At 39.3% G+C, this 14,525-nt stretch overlaps 1 protein-coding gene across 6 annotated transcripts in view; it reads right to left on the bottom strand.

Annotated features, from left to right (window-relative positions):
- Positions 1–5,751: 5,751 nt before the first annotated feature.
- The window catches only part of RASGRP3 (RAS guanyl releasing protein 3), a 99,900-nt gene continuing 91,126 nt past the window's right edge, over positions 5,752–14,525 (bottom strand). For all 6 annotated transcript variants that reach the window (XM_055327588.1, XM_055327586.1, XM_055327591.1 and 3 more), the window contains 4 exons: positions 12,340–12,376; positions 9,789–9,914; positions 9,068–9,432; positions 5,752–7,453 (listed from right to left, as the gene is read on the bottom strand). In XM_055327588.1, coding sequence (XP_055183563.1) covers positions 7,445–7,453; positions 9,068–9,432; positions 9,789–9,914; positions 12,340–12,376 — 537 coding nt within the window. In that variant the 3' untranslated portion in view covers positions 5,752–7,444. The remainder of the gene's footprint in view (positions 7,454–9,067; positions 9,433–9,788; positions 9,915–12,339; positions 12,377–14,525) is intronic.

Genomic DNA, 14,525 nt, shown 5'->3' with positions numbered 1-14,525 from the left:
GTTAATTATCTAGTTCATCTAGAGCAGCACTGTCCAAATGAAATCTAACACAAATCATGTATGCTATTTATTTTTAAGATTTTAAGTTATCTCTACACCCAATGTGGAGCTCAAACGTACAATCCTGAGACCAAGAATCAAATGATCTGCTGACTGAGCCAGCCAGGTGCCCTCATGTATGCACTTTTAAATCTTATGGTAGCCATGGTAAGAAAGTGGAAAAGGTAAAATTATTTTTAATGGTATATTTTATTCAACTCATTATATCAAAAATCTTATCACTGCAGCATGTAATCAATATTCAAAATTTCTTAAGTAACATATTTTACCTTCTTTTTTGTGTACTGTCTTTGAAGTCTGGCATGTTTTATACCTATACTACATTTTAATTTGGACTAGCTACATTTCAAGTGCTTGACAGCCACACTGGGTAGTGCTTGGTGTTTTGGATACATAGGTCTAGAATTTATTTTTTGTGTACTCGGTACTTAGTATATCATGAGCTGAGAACATGAAAATAAATGTTATATATCATTAATATATTTCTGTGTTTTTCTTGTTGAATCTCCTATGCTTTTTGTTCTATAAATGTTGATGTTCTGTAATTTGATGAAAAAACAGTGGTAATTATTATATTTTCATTTTGGGCTTTTTTTTTTTTAGCATTAAAATGGGCCTATCTCTCTTTGTGCCTTTTGCCTTGAGTTTAATTTTGTGCAATACTATATTTATGAGTAATGTTATCTTTGTTTTCATTTACCTGCTATATCTTTGCCTGCTTTTTTAACTTCTCAAGCATCTGACTCACTTATGACAATCTCTCATACACAGCCTAGAACCGGATTTTTCTTTACTAGTCTGTAGTTCAGTTTAGCCCATTTACACAAATATGACAGGTATATTTGAACTCAGTTCTGATTATTTTAGGATTTATTTTCCATTTTTATGGCTTTTATGTATTTATTTTTAAGTATTTTATTTATTTATTCATGAGAGACACACAGAGAGAGGCAGAGACAGAAGCAGGTTCCCTGAGGGGAACCTGATGCAGGACTTGATCCCAGGACCCCGGGTTCAACTCTGACCCAAAGGCAGAAGCTCAACCGCTGAGCCACCCAGGCATCCCCATTTTTATGACTTTTAAATGTTATAAACTCTCTTTGCTTTGGTTTTTGAATTCTGGTATTTAGAAAGATTTAGAGTTTTATTCCAATGTTTACCTTTTTAACTATGTGAAGTTGCCTTCACCATATGTTTCTCCAGAATTACCAAGAAAAGTCATTGGAAACCTGGAAATAAGGCCAAAGATGGCTTCACAGCCTTTGGGTCTCATTCTAAAGTACCGTCTAACAGTGTAACTAAGAGCCATCTGACTTTCTAGAGCAGTGATTTTCAAATGCAGTATCCAGCTAGTAGCATCAGCACCAACATTATCTAAGCACTTGTTAGAAATGCAAGTTCTCAGACCCTACTCCAGACCAGTAAAATCAAACTGTGGATAGAGCCCAGCTATGTGTTTGAGCAAGACCTGCAGAAAATTCTGATACATGAGTAGTGTTTCTCAAACAAGAGCAATTTTGCCCCATAGGGAACACTTTTGACTGTCAGAATTTAAGGGAGAAGAGAATGTGCTACTGGCATCTAGTGGCATACTCTGCAATGTACAGGAGAGCCCTCACCCCTTCCCAGCAAAAAATTATCTGGAAACAAATGTCAGTCAAGCAGAGTTTGAGAAACTCTCTTCTAGGGGAATATAACTTTATTTTCTATACTACTTATTATGGATTAGGATCCAGACGTTAACTTATAGAAAACTTCAAAAGATGCAAATGATTTTTGTCTGGTAGAGATTCAACTTATTTCTGTTGAATAAGTTCTGTTCAACAGATCTTCTGTTGTAGAGAAGATCATCTAAATCTTAGGGTTGAATTGTCCTGCAGGATATTGTGTTAGCTCTCTATTATTAAGTGACAAAATGCAGTAAAACTTAGTAGCTTAAAACAACACTAAGCATTTATTGTTATGGTTTCTGTGGATTGGGAATTTACTAAGTGGCTTTGATATGCAGAGAAACAATTTTCAGATGCTCTGTAACACTGTGGCTTGTTTTCATGTGAGAGGTATTCTGACATCTGCTTATCCTTTTCTTCCCCTCCACTATGCGCCTGGGTTTTTGTTTTGTCTTAACTGTTTTTAATTTTGAGCTTTTATCCAAAATTTGTGGGAAGTTAATTTAGGGAAGGAGCCAGAATAATGTTCAGGCCAGGTGAAATTTGTCATGATCCTGGGTTTTGCATGTAAGTTCAATTAGATTGGCAACTGTGGTTTTTTGTGTGTGTGTTTTGTTGTTGTTGTTGTTTTGTTTTTTTGTTTTTTTTTAACCCCAAGACTGAAGCACTCTGCTATGGTAAAGACAGATGGTTTTCTTGCAAATATTCCCTGTGTGCTCTGCTTCTTCTGCTTCTCAGAACCAAACCAGGTCCAGGAAGCTCCTGCCACTGGCTGGTACATGCATTCCTTTTGTTGTGAACAAAGGATTGAGGATACACAGTTCAGAATGTACCTGTGTGTTGAGAGGGATACTTATATGGCCTGATGTTTGTTTATAATCTCTTTACTACAGCAACCTCTCCCCAGGTCCTCCTGCAATCTCTGATCAATCCCTCTGTTGCTTTGGGCATCTTTCCTGTTGGCCTAGGATTTCAGATCTCTCCTGGTTGCTCTGCATATGGAACTTGTTTCTTGTTTTTATTCTGGTTGTTGTTTTTTAGTGATTTTCAGTAAGATTAGATAATAATTTCTTTTTCCCAACTTTTTAAACTACAAAACTTCAGAAAAGCATAAGAAATAGCACCATGAGGGGATCCCTGGGTGGCTCAGCGGTTTGGCGCCTGCCTTCAGCCCAGGGCGTGATCCTGGAGTCCTGGGATCGAGTCCCACATCAGTCTCCCTGCATGGAGCCTGCTTCTCCCTCTGCCTGTGTCTCTGCCTCTCTCTCAGTCTGTGTCTCTCATGAATAAATAAAAACTTTTTAAAAAAAAGAAAAGAAATAGCACCATGAATATCTATAGACCCTTTAAAAAGTTAACTTATACAGTATTCCCTATCAGCGGGGAACGTGTTCCAAAACCCCCAGTGGATGCCTGAAACCGCAGATAGTACTGAACATGTGTTTTCTCTTCTCCAAATGTACCTCTGATAAATTTTAATTTATAAATTAGGCACAGTAAGACATTAACAACAAATAATAAGAGAACATAAAATACTATAATGAAAGTTATATAAAAGTGGTCTCTCTTCTCTCAAAATATCTTATTGTGCTGTACTCACCCTTAGTCATCTTGTGAGGATGTGATGACAAACTGCCTGCGTGTTGAGACAAAATGAGGTGAGTGAAGCCCACAATACTGAATGCTGTGGCATCTGACATACCATTAGGCTACTACTGATCTTTGACCTTCTGACAATGGGTCAGAAGAAGCGCCTGCTTCCAATGGCTTTGACTTCAGGTAACTGGAACTGTGGAAATCTGAACTACAGAGAAGGGAACTGCTATTCATATTTAAATTTCCCTAATTGTTGCCTCCAAAGTGTCTGCTTTATTTGTTGATCCAGAATCCCATCAAGGTTTACAATATTGTATGTGGCTGTTGTGTTTCATTTGGTTAATGCATTTCTTTTGATCCAGAACTACTCAGTCTCTTATTTATTTATTTATTTATTTATTTATTTATTTATTTATTTATTTTCTTACTTATTTATTTATGAGAGTGAGCACAAGCAGGGGGAGCAGCAAATGGAGAGGGAGAAGCAGACTCCCCGCTGAGCATGGAGCCTGACGTGGGGCTCAATCTCAGGACCCCGAGATCATGACCTGAGCTGAAGACAGATGCTTAACCAGCTGAGCCACCCAGGTGCCCCAGCCCTTCTATTTTTTTTAATGACGTTTTATTTTTGAAGTGTTCAGGCCACCTGCCTTAGAGAATGCCCCCAAGCAATGTTTTCCTTATGCTGTTTTGCATAAACCACAAGTCACTTAGTTTCTGAATAGATATGAATTCCAAGTGCTTGTTTTTAACATTTTAAAAAGAAAATAGATACTTTTGTTTGAGGTCTCAGTACACTCTAGACTTCAGCAAGTTTTGGATGCAACTTGGAGGAAATTATTTCCTGATGAGCCTTAAATCCCAAGTAGTTTCCTATCATGACCACCTTCGCTAGATGTAAAATATATTCTGGTTATCAAATGAATGGTGTACTTTTTATTTTAAAAATAATTGTTTTCCTCTTGTCTGTATCTATTAAACTAAATTCCTTCAAGAGCCAACCTCTTAAACCTAAGCTAGACGTTGACCTATATTTCTCTTAACTCATTTGCATTTTACCCATTTGGTTTCTTAGTCTTGCCTACCTCTATTCAAACAGAGAGAGAATAGCCAATGTTAGGAAACTGACCAGAGTTAACCCTACACACACACATAATGCCAGAAATAAGAAAAACCCCTTAAATATTTTTCATTTATATTTCTCATTTAAATAATTGTTTTTGATACAGAAGTTAGTTAAATGTTGGATATAGAGCTTCCAAAGTACACAGCCGTGTAGACATAGAGTCTGGGATCCTGTAGACAATTTTAGAAAAGAACCCTGCTTAACTGCAAAGAAATATTGACTGACTTACTATGTCTTTCCAAAGTACTTTTACATATATGATTCGACTTGATCTTTACAAGAGCTCTGTGAGGTAGTTGAGGAAGGGGTGAAATCTCTTGTTTTCAAATGAGGAAACTGAGGTTCAAACAGAGTACATGACTTGCCCAGGGTCTCATAACTACAACTGGCAGTGATGGGATTTAAATCTGATTGCGGATTGCATGCCAGAACCATATGGCCATATGTTCTTTGAATTTATGTACTCAAAAATCAATATGTTTATATTAGGTATGCTAAGGTTTCTATCATCAAGAACAGTTTGGTGCTCCCTTCTGTAGGAGTCCTGCCTTCGTTGTGAAACAGCAAGCCCTTTGGACCTTTGGAGGGACTCTGTTACCATGGATATTTGGGAATGTTATTGCTTCAGGAGGCTGCCACTAATACCAATTAGGGCCACCCTCTAGCTAGGCAAATCTAAAGATCAATTCAATCAGTACATCCTTCAAGGAAGACTCAGTTGCAGCACCTAAACTATTCTCTCCTGGGACTTGATAATAGTCACTGTTAAGAGTCTGATTTTGCTTTTGCCTTTCACCAAAAAGGTGGTGGTGACCATTAAACCTACAAAAGGGAGGCCTGGAGGGACCAAACATAACAGTTCTTTTTGCTTCACCATGGGTTTGCCTAATTTACTTATCTTACTGATAATGGGAAACTGACAGATTAGAACCATCAGAGTTACCACTGGTTGTGAGTAAATAATATAATCAAAATTATAAAGCAGCTTCATTATGGACACAGAGTCCTCTTCAACAAAATTAAAATACTAGTGTGTGTGTGCATGTGTGTGTATGTATACCCATATACACACATATACATATTTTGTTTTCTTTGTTTGTGTTTATTTGTTTTTTATTTGAGGTACATTTCTTATCTTCATCATAAGAAGGCTGACAATATAAAATTCTTAGATATGAAAACTCAAAAATAACCCAAACTAAGTGATGAGTGAAATAATTCCTTTGAGAGAAAAAAGAACAGTCCAAATTTTCTTCTTGAATTTTCTTAAAATTAAAAAAACACACATGTTTAAGGTACTTAAATGGCCATTTTCTATTTTTAATTTTGTTAACACATATATCATTGCATTTGGGAAAAGGAATACATACTATATATACATAAAGCCAACACTTGGGGATGGCTGCTTGCTTTCTGAGGTTCTTTGCAAATGGTGAGCAAGTTCTCTTATTACATAGCTTGTTCAAAGCACCCTCAACTAATAACTTCATTTAATTCGCAATATTTCTGCAAATCAATTTCTCAATCTGTTTGGCACAATGAAGTCTGTCCTAGCAAATCTGGAATTGTACTTTAAGGAACCATTTCTCCTGAGGGTAGAGATTAAATATTGCTTGTCTTTGTGCATTTTAGCACAGGACCTGCGTAAAGCAGGTGGTCAAATGTTTGCTGAGTAGAACTGTCCTTAATTTTATCTAATGGAAAAAGAGAAGAAAGGCATTTATTTACTGAAGTGACTGCCCCAAATATAAATAAATTCAATCTTGTATGGTTTATACATTTAAACTTCCAATGAAGACCAGTGCACTTCTGTGGGGCCATAATTTCACACTGGCCACATGGCAGCAGGTCACTCCCCTCGTCCACTGGCTCAATCCAATCTCTATTTGAACACCTTGAACTAACTTCTCTCTCCTCTAATCATGTAAAAAACAGACCCACCTGTAGCTCTGTAGGTCAAAGGGAGACATTGAAAATACTGATACCTTAAAAGCTAAATAAAATATTAATCAAAGGTTGTTTCTGAGGACTTGATTTCTATGACTACTCTTTAATTATGGATGGCAATTTCTTCGGAAGAGGACAAAAGTTCTCTTTTATAATCAAAACTTTTCTTTTTTTAACAAACAAAGTTCTTAAAACTTTTGAATTTTTAAAGATTGCTGGTTGTTTTTCATTTCACTAAGTGGTTTGCTTGTTGGTTTGCTTCTCTCCTAAATTTTATCCCCCCAAACTTAATTGATTTTGTAATCACTATCCACATTTCTTACTGGCAGTCTTAACAGGAGTCTTAAGAAAAATGGCTAAACATAGTCAGCTGAGACAAGTATACTTAATTTTCCCCCACAGCAATTATAAATATCAGGAGATTTTCATGGCTGTGTCATAGCTTCCTTAGGATGCAGAATTGGTAAGACTTATATGAACATAAATGTATGACCTGTTACACATTGTGACAGCGACTGTAGGGTAAGAACAATGTAAACATCTCTTTATGTTAGAAGAACCACCTCATTCCAGGATCTGAAGAGCTTTCTTTGTCCCCTCAAGAAAATAAGTCCTGGTCCCATCCAAAAAGCACACAAAAAAAGACCTCTAAATTGACTCCTCCCCCACCAAAAGTTTATAAAAATACTGAAATAATATTCTCACAAAAAAGTAGAGTTCAGAGAATGAGTATCAAGTACATGCAGAAAAGCTTTCACTTCACTCATATATAAATGGCTCTAGAGAAAGATACAGGAGAAATCTACTAGCTACATCACCCAGTCTTGGTGGCACCTGACTAAGGCCTGGGGAGGAGGAAATAAATAGTTCATAGGGTAAATCCTCTGTCCCATAGTCCAATCAGGGAGACCCCATGGTGTCACCAAGCAGTAAAAGTCCCAGATATCTTTTCAGATAACTTCCTGAGTTGGAGTGTTCTTCAGAGTTTTTCATCTTGCTCCTTCCAAATGCTGACATCATTGCCTCCAGTGTCCTCAGCCTGAAGTCAGCCATCCTGCAACATGAATCAGAACCTGTTGTATGGCTGGGTCACACTTAATAAAACAAGAATATTCTTAGAAAGCAGTTTATCAGTTACATTTGAGGGAACATCTGAAAGGATCACTTTGATCAAATGATCAAGCACTTTGTACTCTTAAGATTTAGAGGGAATTAAAAGATCATGTATTCTACACAGCACATGAAATCTTAAATCTTAGAGTTCAACAAGTTTGCTTACATTAATGTTTCCTAAGAGGGGCTCCACAAAACACTGGTCTATGAAATATTTCTTGTTGAGGTTTCTCTCTTAGAAAAACACAATGTAAACTTGGGTAAGAGCACTGAGAAAATTTGTATGAGAGAAAAGATACATATCTATATAGGTACATGTAGAGATATGCAGAGAGAGCTATGCATAAACATATCAGAACTTACAATAAACTGCATAAGACTTAAGATAATTTCTGGCCTCCTTATTAATTGTCTTCAATGAGGAGAGAACTAGAGGAATTTGGGTTAAAGGTCACTGGAGTTTTTCTCATCACAGGAAACCAAGGGGACTGTGTATTTAGGTCTCCCTAAAGAACGGAATGTGAAGGACCACCCATAAGAATAAAGAGCACTGGCTTGATTCAATAGGTTCTCTGCCTAACCCAATAATTCTGTTTATGAGAACGACTCCATAGGGAGGTTATGGCTGCCCTCCATGGCACGGCTTGAAAGGTTAGGAATATGACACTGATTTCCCCAAATCTTTTTTCTTAATACACTACGGACTGTTGACTAATAAATTTATCTAAGTCTATCTTGAATCAATTTATATTTTCAGCTTATTCTAACAAATTCCACATGCTTCCAATCTGCTTTGGATGATGTGAATGTCATTTTTATGTGGAGCCAGGGCCTGGCTTATAGAACCTTCAGGTTCCTATGTCTCTGATTCTCACCACCCCTTCTTCTCCATGATGCTGTCAAAAGACCTTTTTTGTGGGTGTTGGGGGTGGTAAGGGCAAAAGTTTCCAACTCTTCTTCTCTATCTGCAAGTCTTTTGCTTCCACTGCCCATCACCCTCCCTCCCCTACCCTGATTCTAGCTTGGAAAACTAAACTGATACAGGTACTGGCCTATTGGATACACACAGTGAGTCATGGATCCCTGGGACATCATATCAGTTCACAGAAATGACAGCCTCACTAAGCTTTGGAATCCATCTGGTTCAATTTTATATATGAGGGAATTGAGGTGCAAAGAGAAGAAATCATTTGCCTGGGATCATATAACAAGCCAAGAGCAAGATGAAAAGTGGTACGTGTTAATGTGCAACCACTCAGCTCTCAAAACTAGTAGGCTAGGGGTACCTGGGTGGCTCAGTGGATTGGGCGTCTGCTTTCAGTTTAGGTCATGATCGCAAGGTCTGGGGATCAAGCCGCATGTTGAACTCCCTGTTCAGTGAGGAGCCTGCTTCTCCCTCTCTCTCTCTTTCATTCTCTCTCAAATAAATAAATAAAATCTTAAAAAAAAAAAAAAAAAACCTACTAGGCTGTCTCCTGGACTCACTATAAGGCTTGTCTCAGCCCCTTTTAGCCTCCTTCTTGTGATTTTACTTGTGCTTTGACCCAGAACTGACCTCACCATCCTGTCTGGTCTCACCCACGTCTGCTTCATCCTGGTCAGGCTCAAACTCGGTACCCCGGTCCACAACATCCACACCAGCCTGCACCCTGGGCTTCTCATTTTCCCACTTGGCAAAACCTTTGTCCTTTGCTGCTTTGTCATGGAACTTGGATTTCATTTTGGGGAAGGTATGCGACCCTGAGTCCCCCCAGCCAGCCTCTGACCATACAGGCTCGGTCTGAGTGGCCTGGCTGGTGGTAGCCCTCTGCAGCCTCACAGAGATCTTGCGAGAAGAGCCTGTAACCAGTGTGATGGCTCTGCTGTCCAGGTCTCGGTGTCCTGCAGCCACGCCTGGGAACTCGAACACCTCATCCTGCACTGGAAGAGGAGAGACTGTTGTGATTATTTGACATCTGATTGCTTTAGAGCAAACTGTCAAAGCTGGTGCAAATCACAGGAGTCCGATGAGCAAGGCCCTAGAAGGACAGACCAGAGGTGGACCCAAACTGCCTGCAGGTGAAATGCATAGACATGAGACCTGAGAGCAGAGAGAAGCAGGTGGGAGTCAAGGGTATAGCCATAGCTACTCACCCTGAAGTAAGGTGTTTATAATGACACTGACCTTGGTGTTTACAATGACTCTGACCAGGTTCAGATCCAGAACCCAATGAAAGTCCAATATGGAAAGATGAGCAGAAGGAAATTGAGGTAGAAAAGAAAGCAGAGGATCTTACCTGGGGGCAATGAGGGGCTTCCAGGCAGTGACCCATGACTACTGCCCAAGGAGGGAGCACGGGCAAATCTCCTACAGGCCAGAACCAGGAGGTCTTTGCACTGTTTGTGACAATTGGCTCCACAGTCTGAAAAATCACCAAGTATCACAAACGATTAGTGGCAACCATGTGCACCTGGTGCTGACTGGGCTGCCAGGGTGCCCCTGAGCTGTTGGCTGTGCCCTCCCCCTCCCCTGCTTCATATTGACTCATAGTCCAGCTCAGGCCTGCAGAGTGTGTCTAGGGACCAGAGAAAGGCCAGTGGGACTTACTTGCCTCCCCGGGGTTCCTCTCACACTTGCTCAACTTCTTCCTCTACACAATTCATTGAGGCGCTGGGGAGCAAACCAGCAGGGCATAGACCTAGCAGGGAGTTGCCTTTGCCCCAAACTAAATGCCAATTCCATGGGACTGGGGTTGTCTCCCAGGCTCCACCAAGAGGCTCCTTGAGCCAGAATGAGGGAAAGAAACCCCAACTTCTAGTGTCTTCTAGGCTCAACAGCTGCCTCCGCTCATTTACAGTCAGGTATTCCTTTATTCAGTATCTGCCTGCATTTTATTCTTCTTCTTCATTCCTCCAATTTTTTTAAAAGATTTTTTTTTATTTATTCATGAGAGACACAGAGAGAGGCAGAGACATAGGCAGAGGGAGAAGCAGGTTCCCTGCAGGGAGCCTGATGCAGGACTTGATCCCAGGACTCCGGGATCACGAGTCCTGGCAGATGAGCCAAAGGCAGCCAAAGGCAGATGCTCAACCACCGAGCCACCCAGGCATCCCCCTCTAAATCTTTTCTAGAACAAGGGATCTTATCTCCTGCTTCCTCTCTTTGCATAGAAACAGAAAACAAGATGGGCTTATGCCCAATAACATATTCTAGATTTGATTATGGCTTCAAAATGGCAGCAGACTGTAAAACTCCCATTAGAATGCTTTAGTTAAGAAAGTAGACTATAAATTGCTACTTAGAGTAGAAAACTTGGGCTGCTTTGCAAAAGAGAAACACAGTTATTTCCCATAGAGGGTTCTACATTTCTCTTAGAAATGAACAGATAGTATCATTTTAAAGAGCGTATTTCTCCCTATCAAAGAGGACTTAATTCTTTCCAATACTCGCTTTCCCCTCAAATGATCTTATTTCAAATACTCTTGTAATGACACCATGGAAAGACTAAATTATAATGAAATGTTGTCTATTTTAATTAATTTTAACATTCTTTGGCCTTTAAGAGAAAATACTGTATATACACAGATGATCCAAGGGTTTAATTGATTTTCATCTTCATAAAAGTGTGTTTATATGTGTATGTGTGTGTGTCTGTCTTTAGAGGATAAGGGTCAGAAACCAGAATAAAACTATAGTTAAGCAGTAAGATATCTTTGCTGTATCTTTGCTACTTGAAAGTACAAATCCAAGTTACACTCAGACAACTAATACCAAGAACTAAAGGGAAGGTTTTTGAGATGAAAAGGTGGCTCCCATTGAGCTTCAGGAAACTCTGTTCATACAACACAAGGACCAAATCCTAAAAGATAGCTAGGAAAAAAAAGGCACCAAAAGGCAATAGTATTAATCTGAAGGCATTCTGTAATGAAAATGTTTTCTTTTGTAGTGATATCTTTCAAGAGCATTGTCAGATTCTTAAAACCATCAGTAAACTATCCAGTAATTTCTTTATTTAAACACCAATAATATATGGCGGGTGGGGAGATGGGGTCACTGGGTGATAGGCATTAAGGAGGGCACATGATGTAATAAGCACTGGGTGTTATATGCAACTGATGAATCACTAAACTCTATCCTAATAGAGTTAGGATCTAAACTAATCTAAACTAATAAAAGAGTATATGCTAATTAATTGACTTCAAATAAAATTTAAAAATAAACATCAATAATATATAATGATCATATAGGCACTAGTGGCAAGAGTCCTAAGTGCCTATTAATATGCATGTATATTGCATTTATCAAGTATATATTTCTTTATTTGTTAATAAACTTCAATTAAATGGGGAACCATATGAACAAATTCATTGAAAGGGACAAAAATAAGTTTTAAGGAGAAACCTTAAATCTGTTTTTCATCCATAATCTGTGATTTAGTGGCAAAAGGAATAGCTAGCTCTATGTGAGAGCAGAAAGAAAGGCATATGTATTACAGGAATGAGTATGTGCTTATTCCCATGAAGGAAAAAGTTCTTTTATATGGTATTTTAGTTAGGCCTTTTCCACTCCAAAATTCTCACCCTAACTGTGTGATGTTTCACAAGACATCCTAGTGAAGAGGCCACATGTCTGTGGGTTGATAAGGGTGGTTTGCTTGCTCTTGCAAGCAAGAATTGTGAAATTCTGATTGAGGCTATCCAGAACTGCAGGGATTTTTTTCCCTAGACACATTACCTTCTTCAGTTGCCAGTGGCCCAAAGACCTGAGTTCTCCAAGATGCCAAGAGTTTCTGTAGTTTCGTCAGATACACTGACATTTTAACATTTTACAACATAACGTTTATTTACCTTTGCATTTGTATCCTTGCTTGATTATGCCCCAGAGCTGTAACAAAAGACAAAAGAATGTCAGAGAATCTGAATTAAAATCTGGAAAAAAACAAAACAAAACAAAACAAGGCCAGAGAGAAGGAAGTCCTGGGAAGCATGATGGCTGGTAGAGCACAAACAGGATGTAACTGATCCTGACACCCTTCCTGTCAGATAGAAGAATGGTCTCCTAGCTCACTCCAGCTGGGGTGATAACAGTTGTGCTTCCCTTTTCTATCTGAAAGCCAAATGGGAGCCGGGATGGGATACTGATGTTGGTACATTTTTTTGGACCTTGGTATAATGCGCTCTCAGCAAAATTTACTGGGGAGACTGTCACTGTTCTTGGAAGCCCCCAGCTCCCTCCGCCTTCTTTTTAATCACTCCAGCTGCTCTTAGCGCCCCCTACAGGAAATTAAGCAAACTACATGGTGCATATCCCACTAAAGCACTCGCCTGGTACCAGGCTCTTTTCTGAGTAGCATTTGTACCCTGAAAGAATACAGAAAAGGAAAAGATCTATTTGTTCACGTAGTCATTCTCTGATTGCTCAGTGTTTGGCCTGTGCCAGGGCTCAGGGAGATGCAGAAAGCTTTCAGATTGTGCCAACCCCAGAGGAAGTAGGATGTAGGAAGTGACAAGTGCCTCTGGAGAGATGTGAGGGCCTACAGTTTAAGGAGGGGTGTTTCCTTAGGGGGTTCAGGGGATTATCCTGGTGGTGGTGTGTTCTTCCCCATGCCTCCCACAGCATTGCTCATGGATCCCAGGGAAACAGAAACATAAATATTAATGAATTCAGTGGGCTTAGCTTTAAGCTGGAAAAACTCCATTTGTAACCTTTGAGTGGTTATGTTAGGTGACTGATACCTGGTTAATACAATGATTCTAAAAGAAACAGGGCCGGTGTTATATGGGGGCTGATGGGAGTGTCATTTACCTCTATGATAGGGGAACAATGCCCTGAGAGTGGTCATTATGACCCTCTCTATAAGAAGAATGAATGAATGAATGAATGAATGAATGAATAAATAAATAAATAAATAAATAAATAAATGCCAGTAAATAAAATAAATGCCAATGTCAAGTGACTCAAGGGTGTCAGGAAGACCGATCCTTACCCTCTTTCTGACAAGGAAATTTCACCAGCGGTAAGTGATTCTTTTGAGTCTTAAAAGTTATCATGTCCTCCCGAGTACATTATTAAGTTGCAAATGTATGCTGGGAAGGTAGAATTATTAAGACAACTGATTGGAAGCAAGGCCTCAGTTACCTCGGATGACTGGAAGAGGATAAGGAACAATCTATCCAGAAAGGGGAAGGGGCCTCAGGGTAATCACATCATGCCAGAGCTACAGGGATCTTCAAGATAATCTAGTTTTCTTCTCTCCTATAACAAGTGAGTGGGATTAAATAAATTAAATAATAAATTAAATAATCTGCAAGGTCGCACATCTGGGAAACTTTGCAATGGTAAGAAATCCTTTGCTCACAGAGTCCTTGGTGACAGCAATAACAATAATAATGACAGCTAACATTTATTGAACTTTTGTTTTGTGAGAGGCACTGTTTTAAGCTTTTCTAGTTAATATATATTAACTCATTGCATGCTATGTATATTTAGACTGAACAATAAACAGGTGATGTCACTTGGCAAGGTCTCATTGCTAGTGAGTAAGAAAAGAATAATGTGTCACAGGAGGGAAAGACAGGAAGACACTGCTCCTGGGTGTTTTGTGTGTGAGCAAAAGCCACTGATCTAGGACAAGAGAAGTTAAGATTTGAGAAGAAGCATTCTAATATCCAGATATGGCACATTATCAGCAAAGCTGCAGGAACTGCTAGAAAAAATAGAGTAAAGCCTGAGTCCTATCAGGAGGGAAACTCAGGGCATTGCTTGTTAACGTTCCTTAATAATGAAGAGACAACACAAGACAGGAAGAGGCTCTGGGTCACTGTCACTGCCAGCCAAGGACAGGAGATAGTGACCTCATGTGGATGGGTGTATAAGACTATTTCCCCAAGCTTTGATGTGAGACTTCAGGTTGCTTTAAGATTTGAAGGGACTACAATGTAAGGAGCACTGGGAGTGCATATGAGTCATGGGCCTGCTGCTAATGCTCCCTGTGATCTTACAGAAATCACTTATCTTCCCCAGACCTCAAAAC

The sequence above is a fragment of the Nyctereutes procyonoides genome, unplaced genomic scaffold (assembly GCF_905146905.1).
Source record: "Nyctereutes procyonoides isolate TBG_1078 unplaced genomic scaffold, NYPRO_anot_genome, whole genome shotgun sequence".
NCBI lineage: Eukaryota > Metazoa > Chordata > Mammalia > Carnivora > Canidae > Nyctereutes > Nyctereutes procyonoides.
Note: the sequence above shows the minus strand (reverse complement) of the source record. Positions and strands in the feature narration are given on the sequence as shown.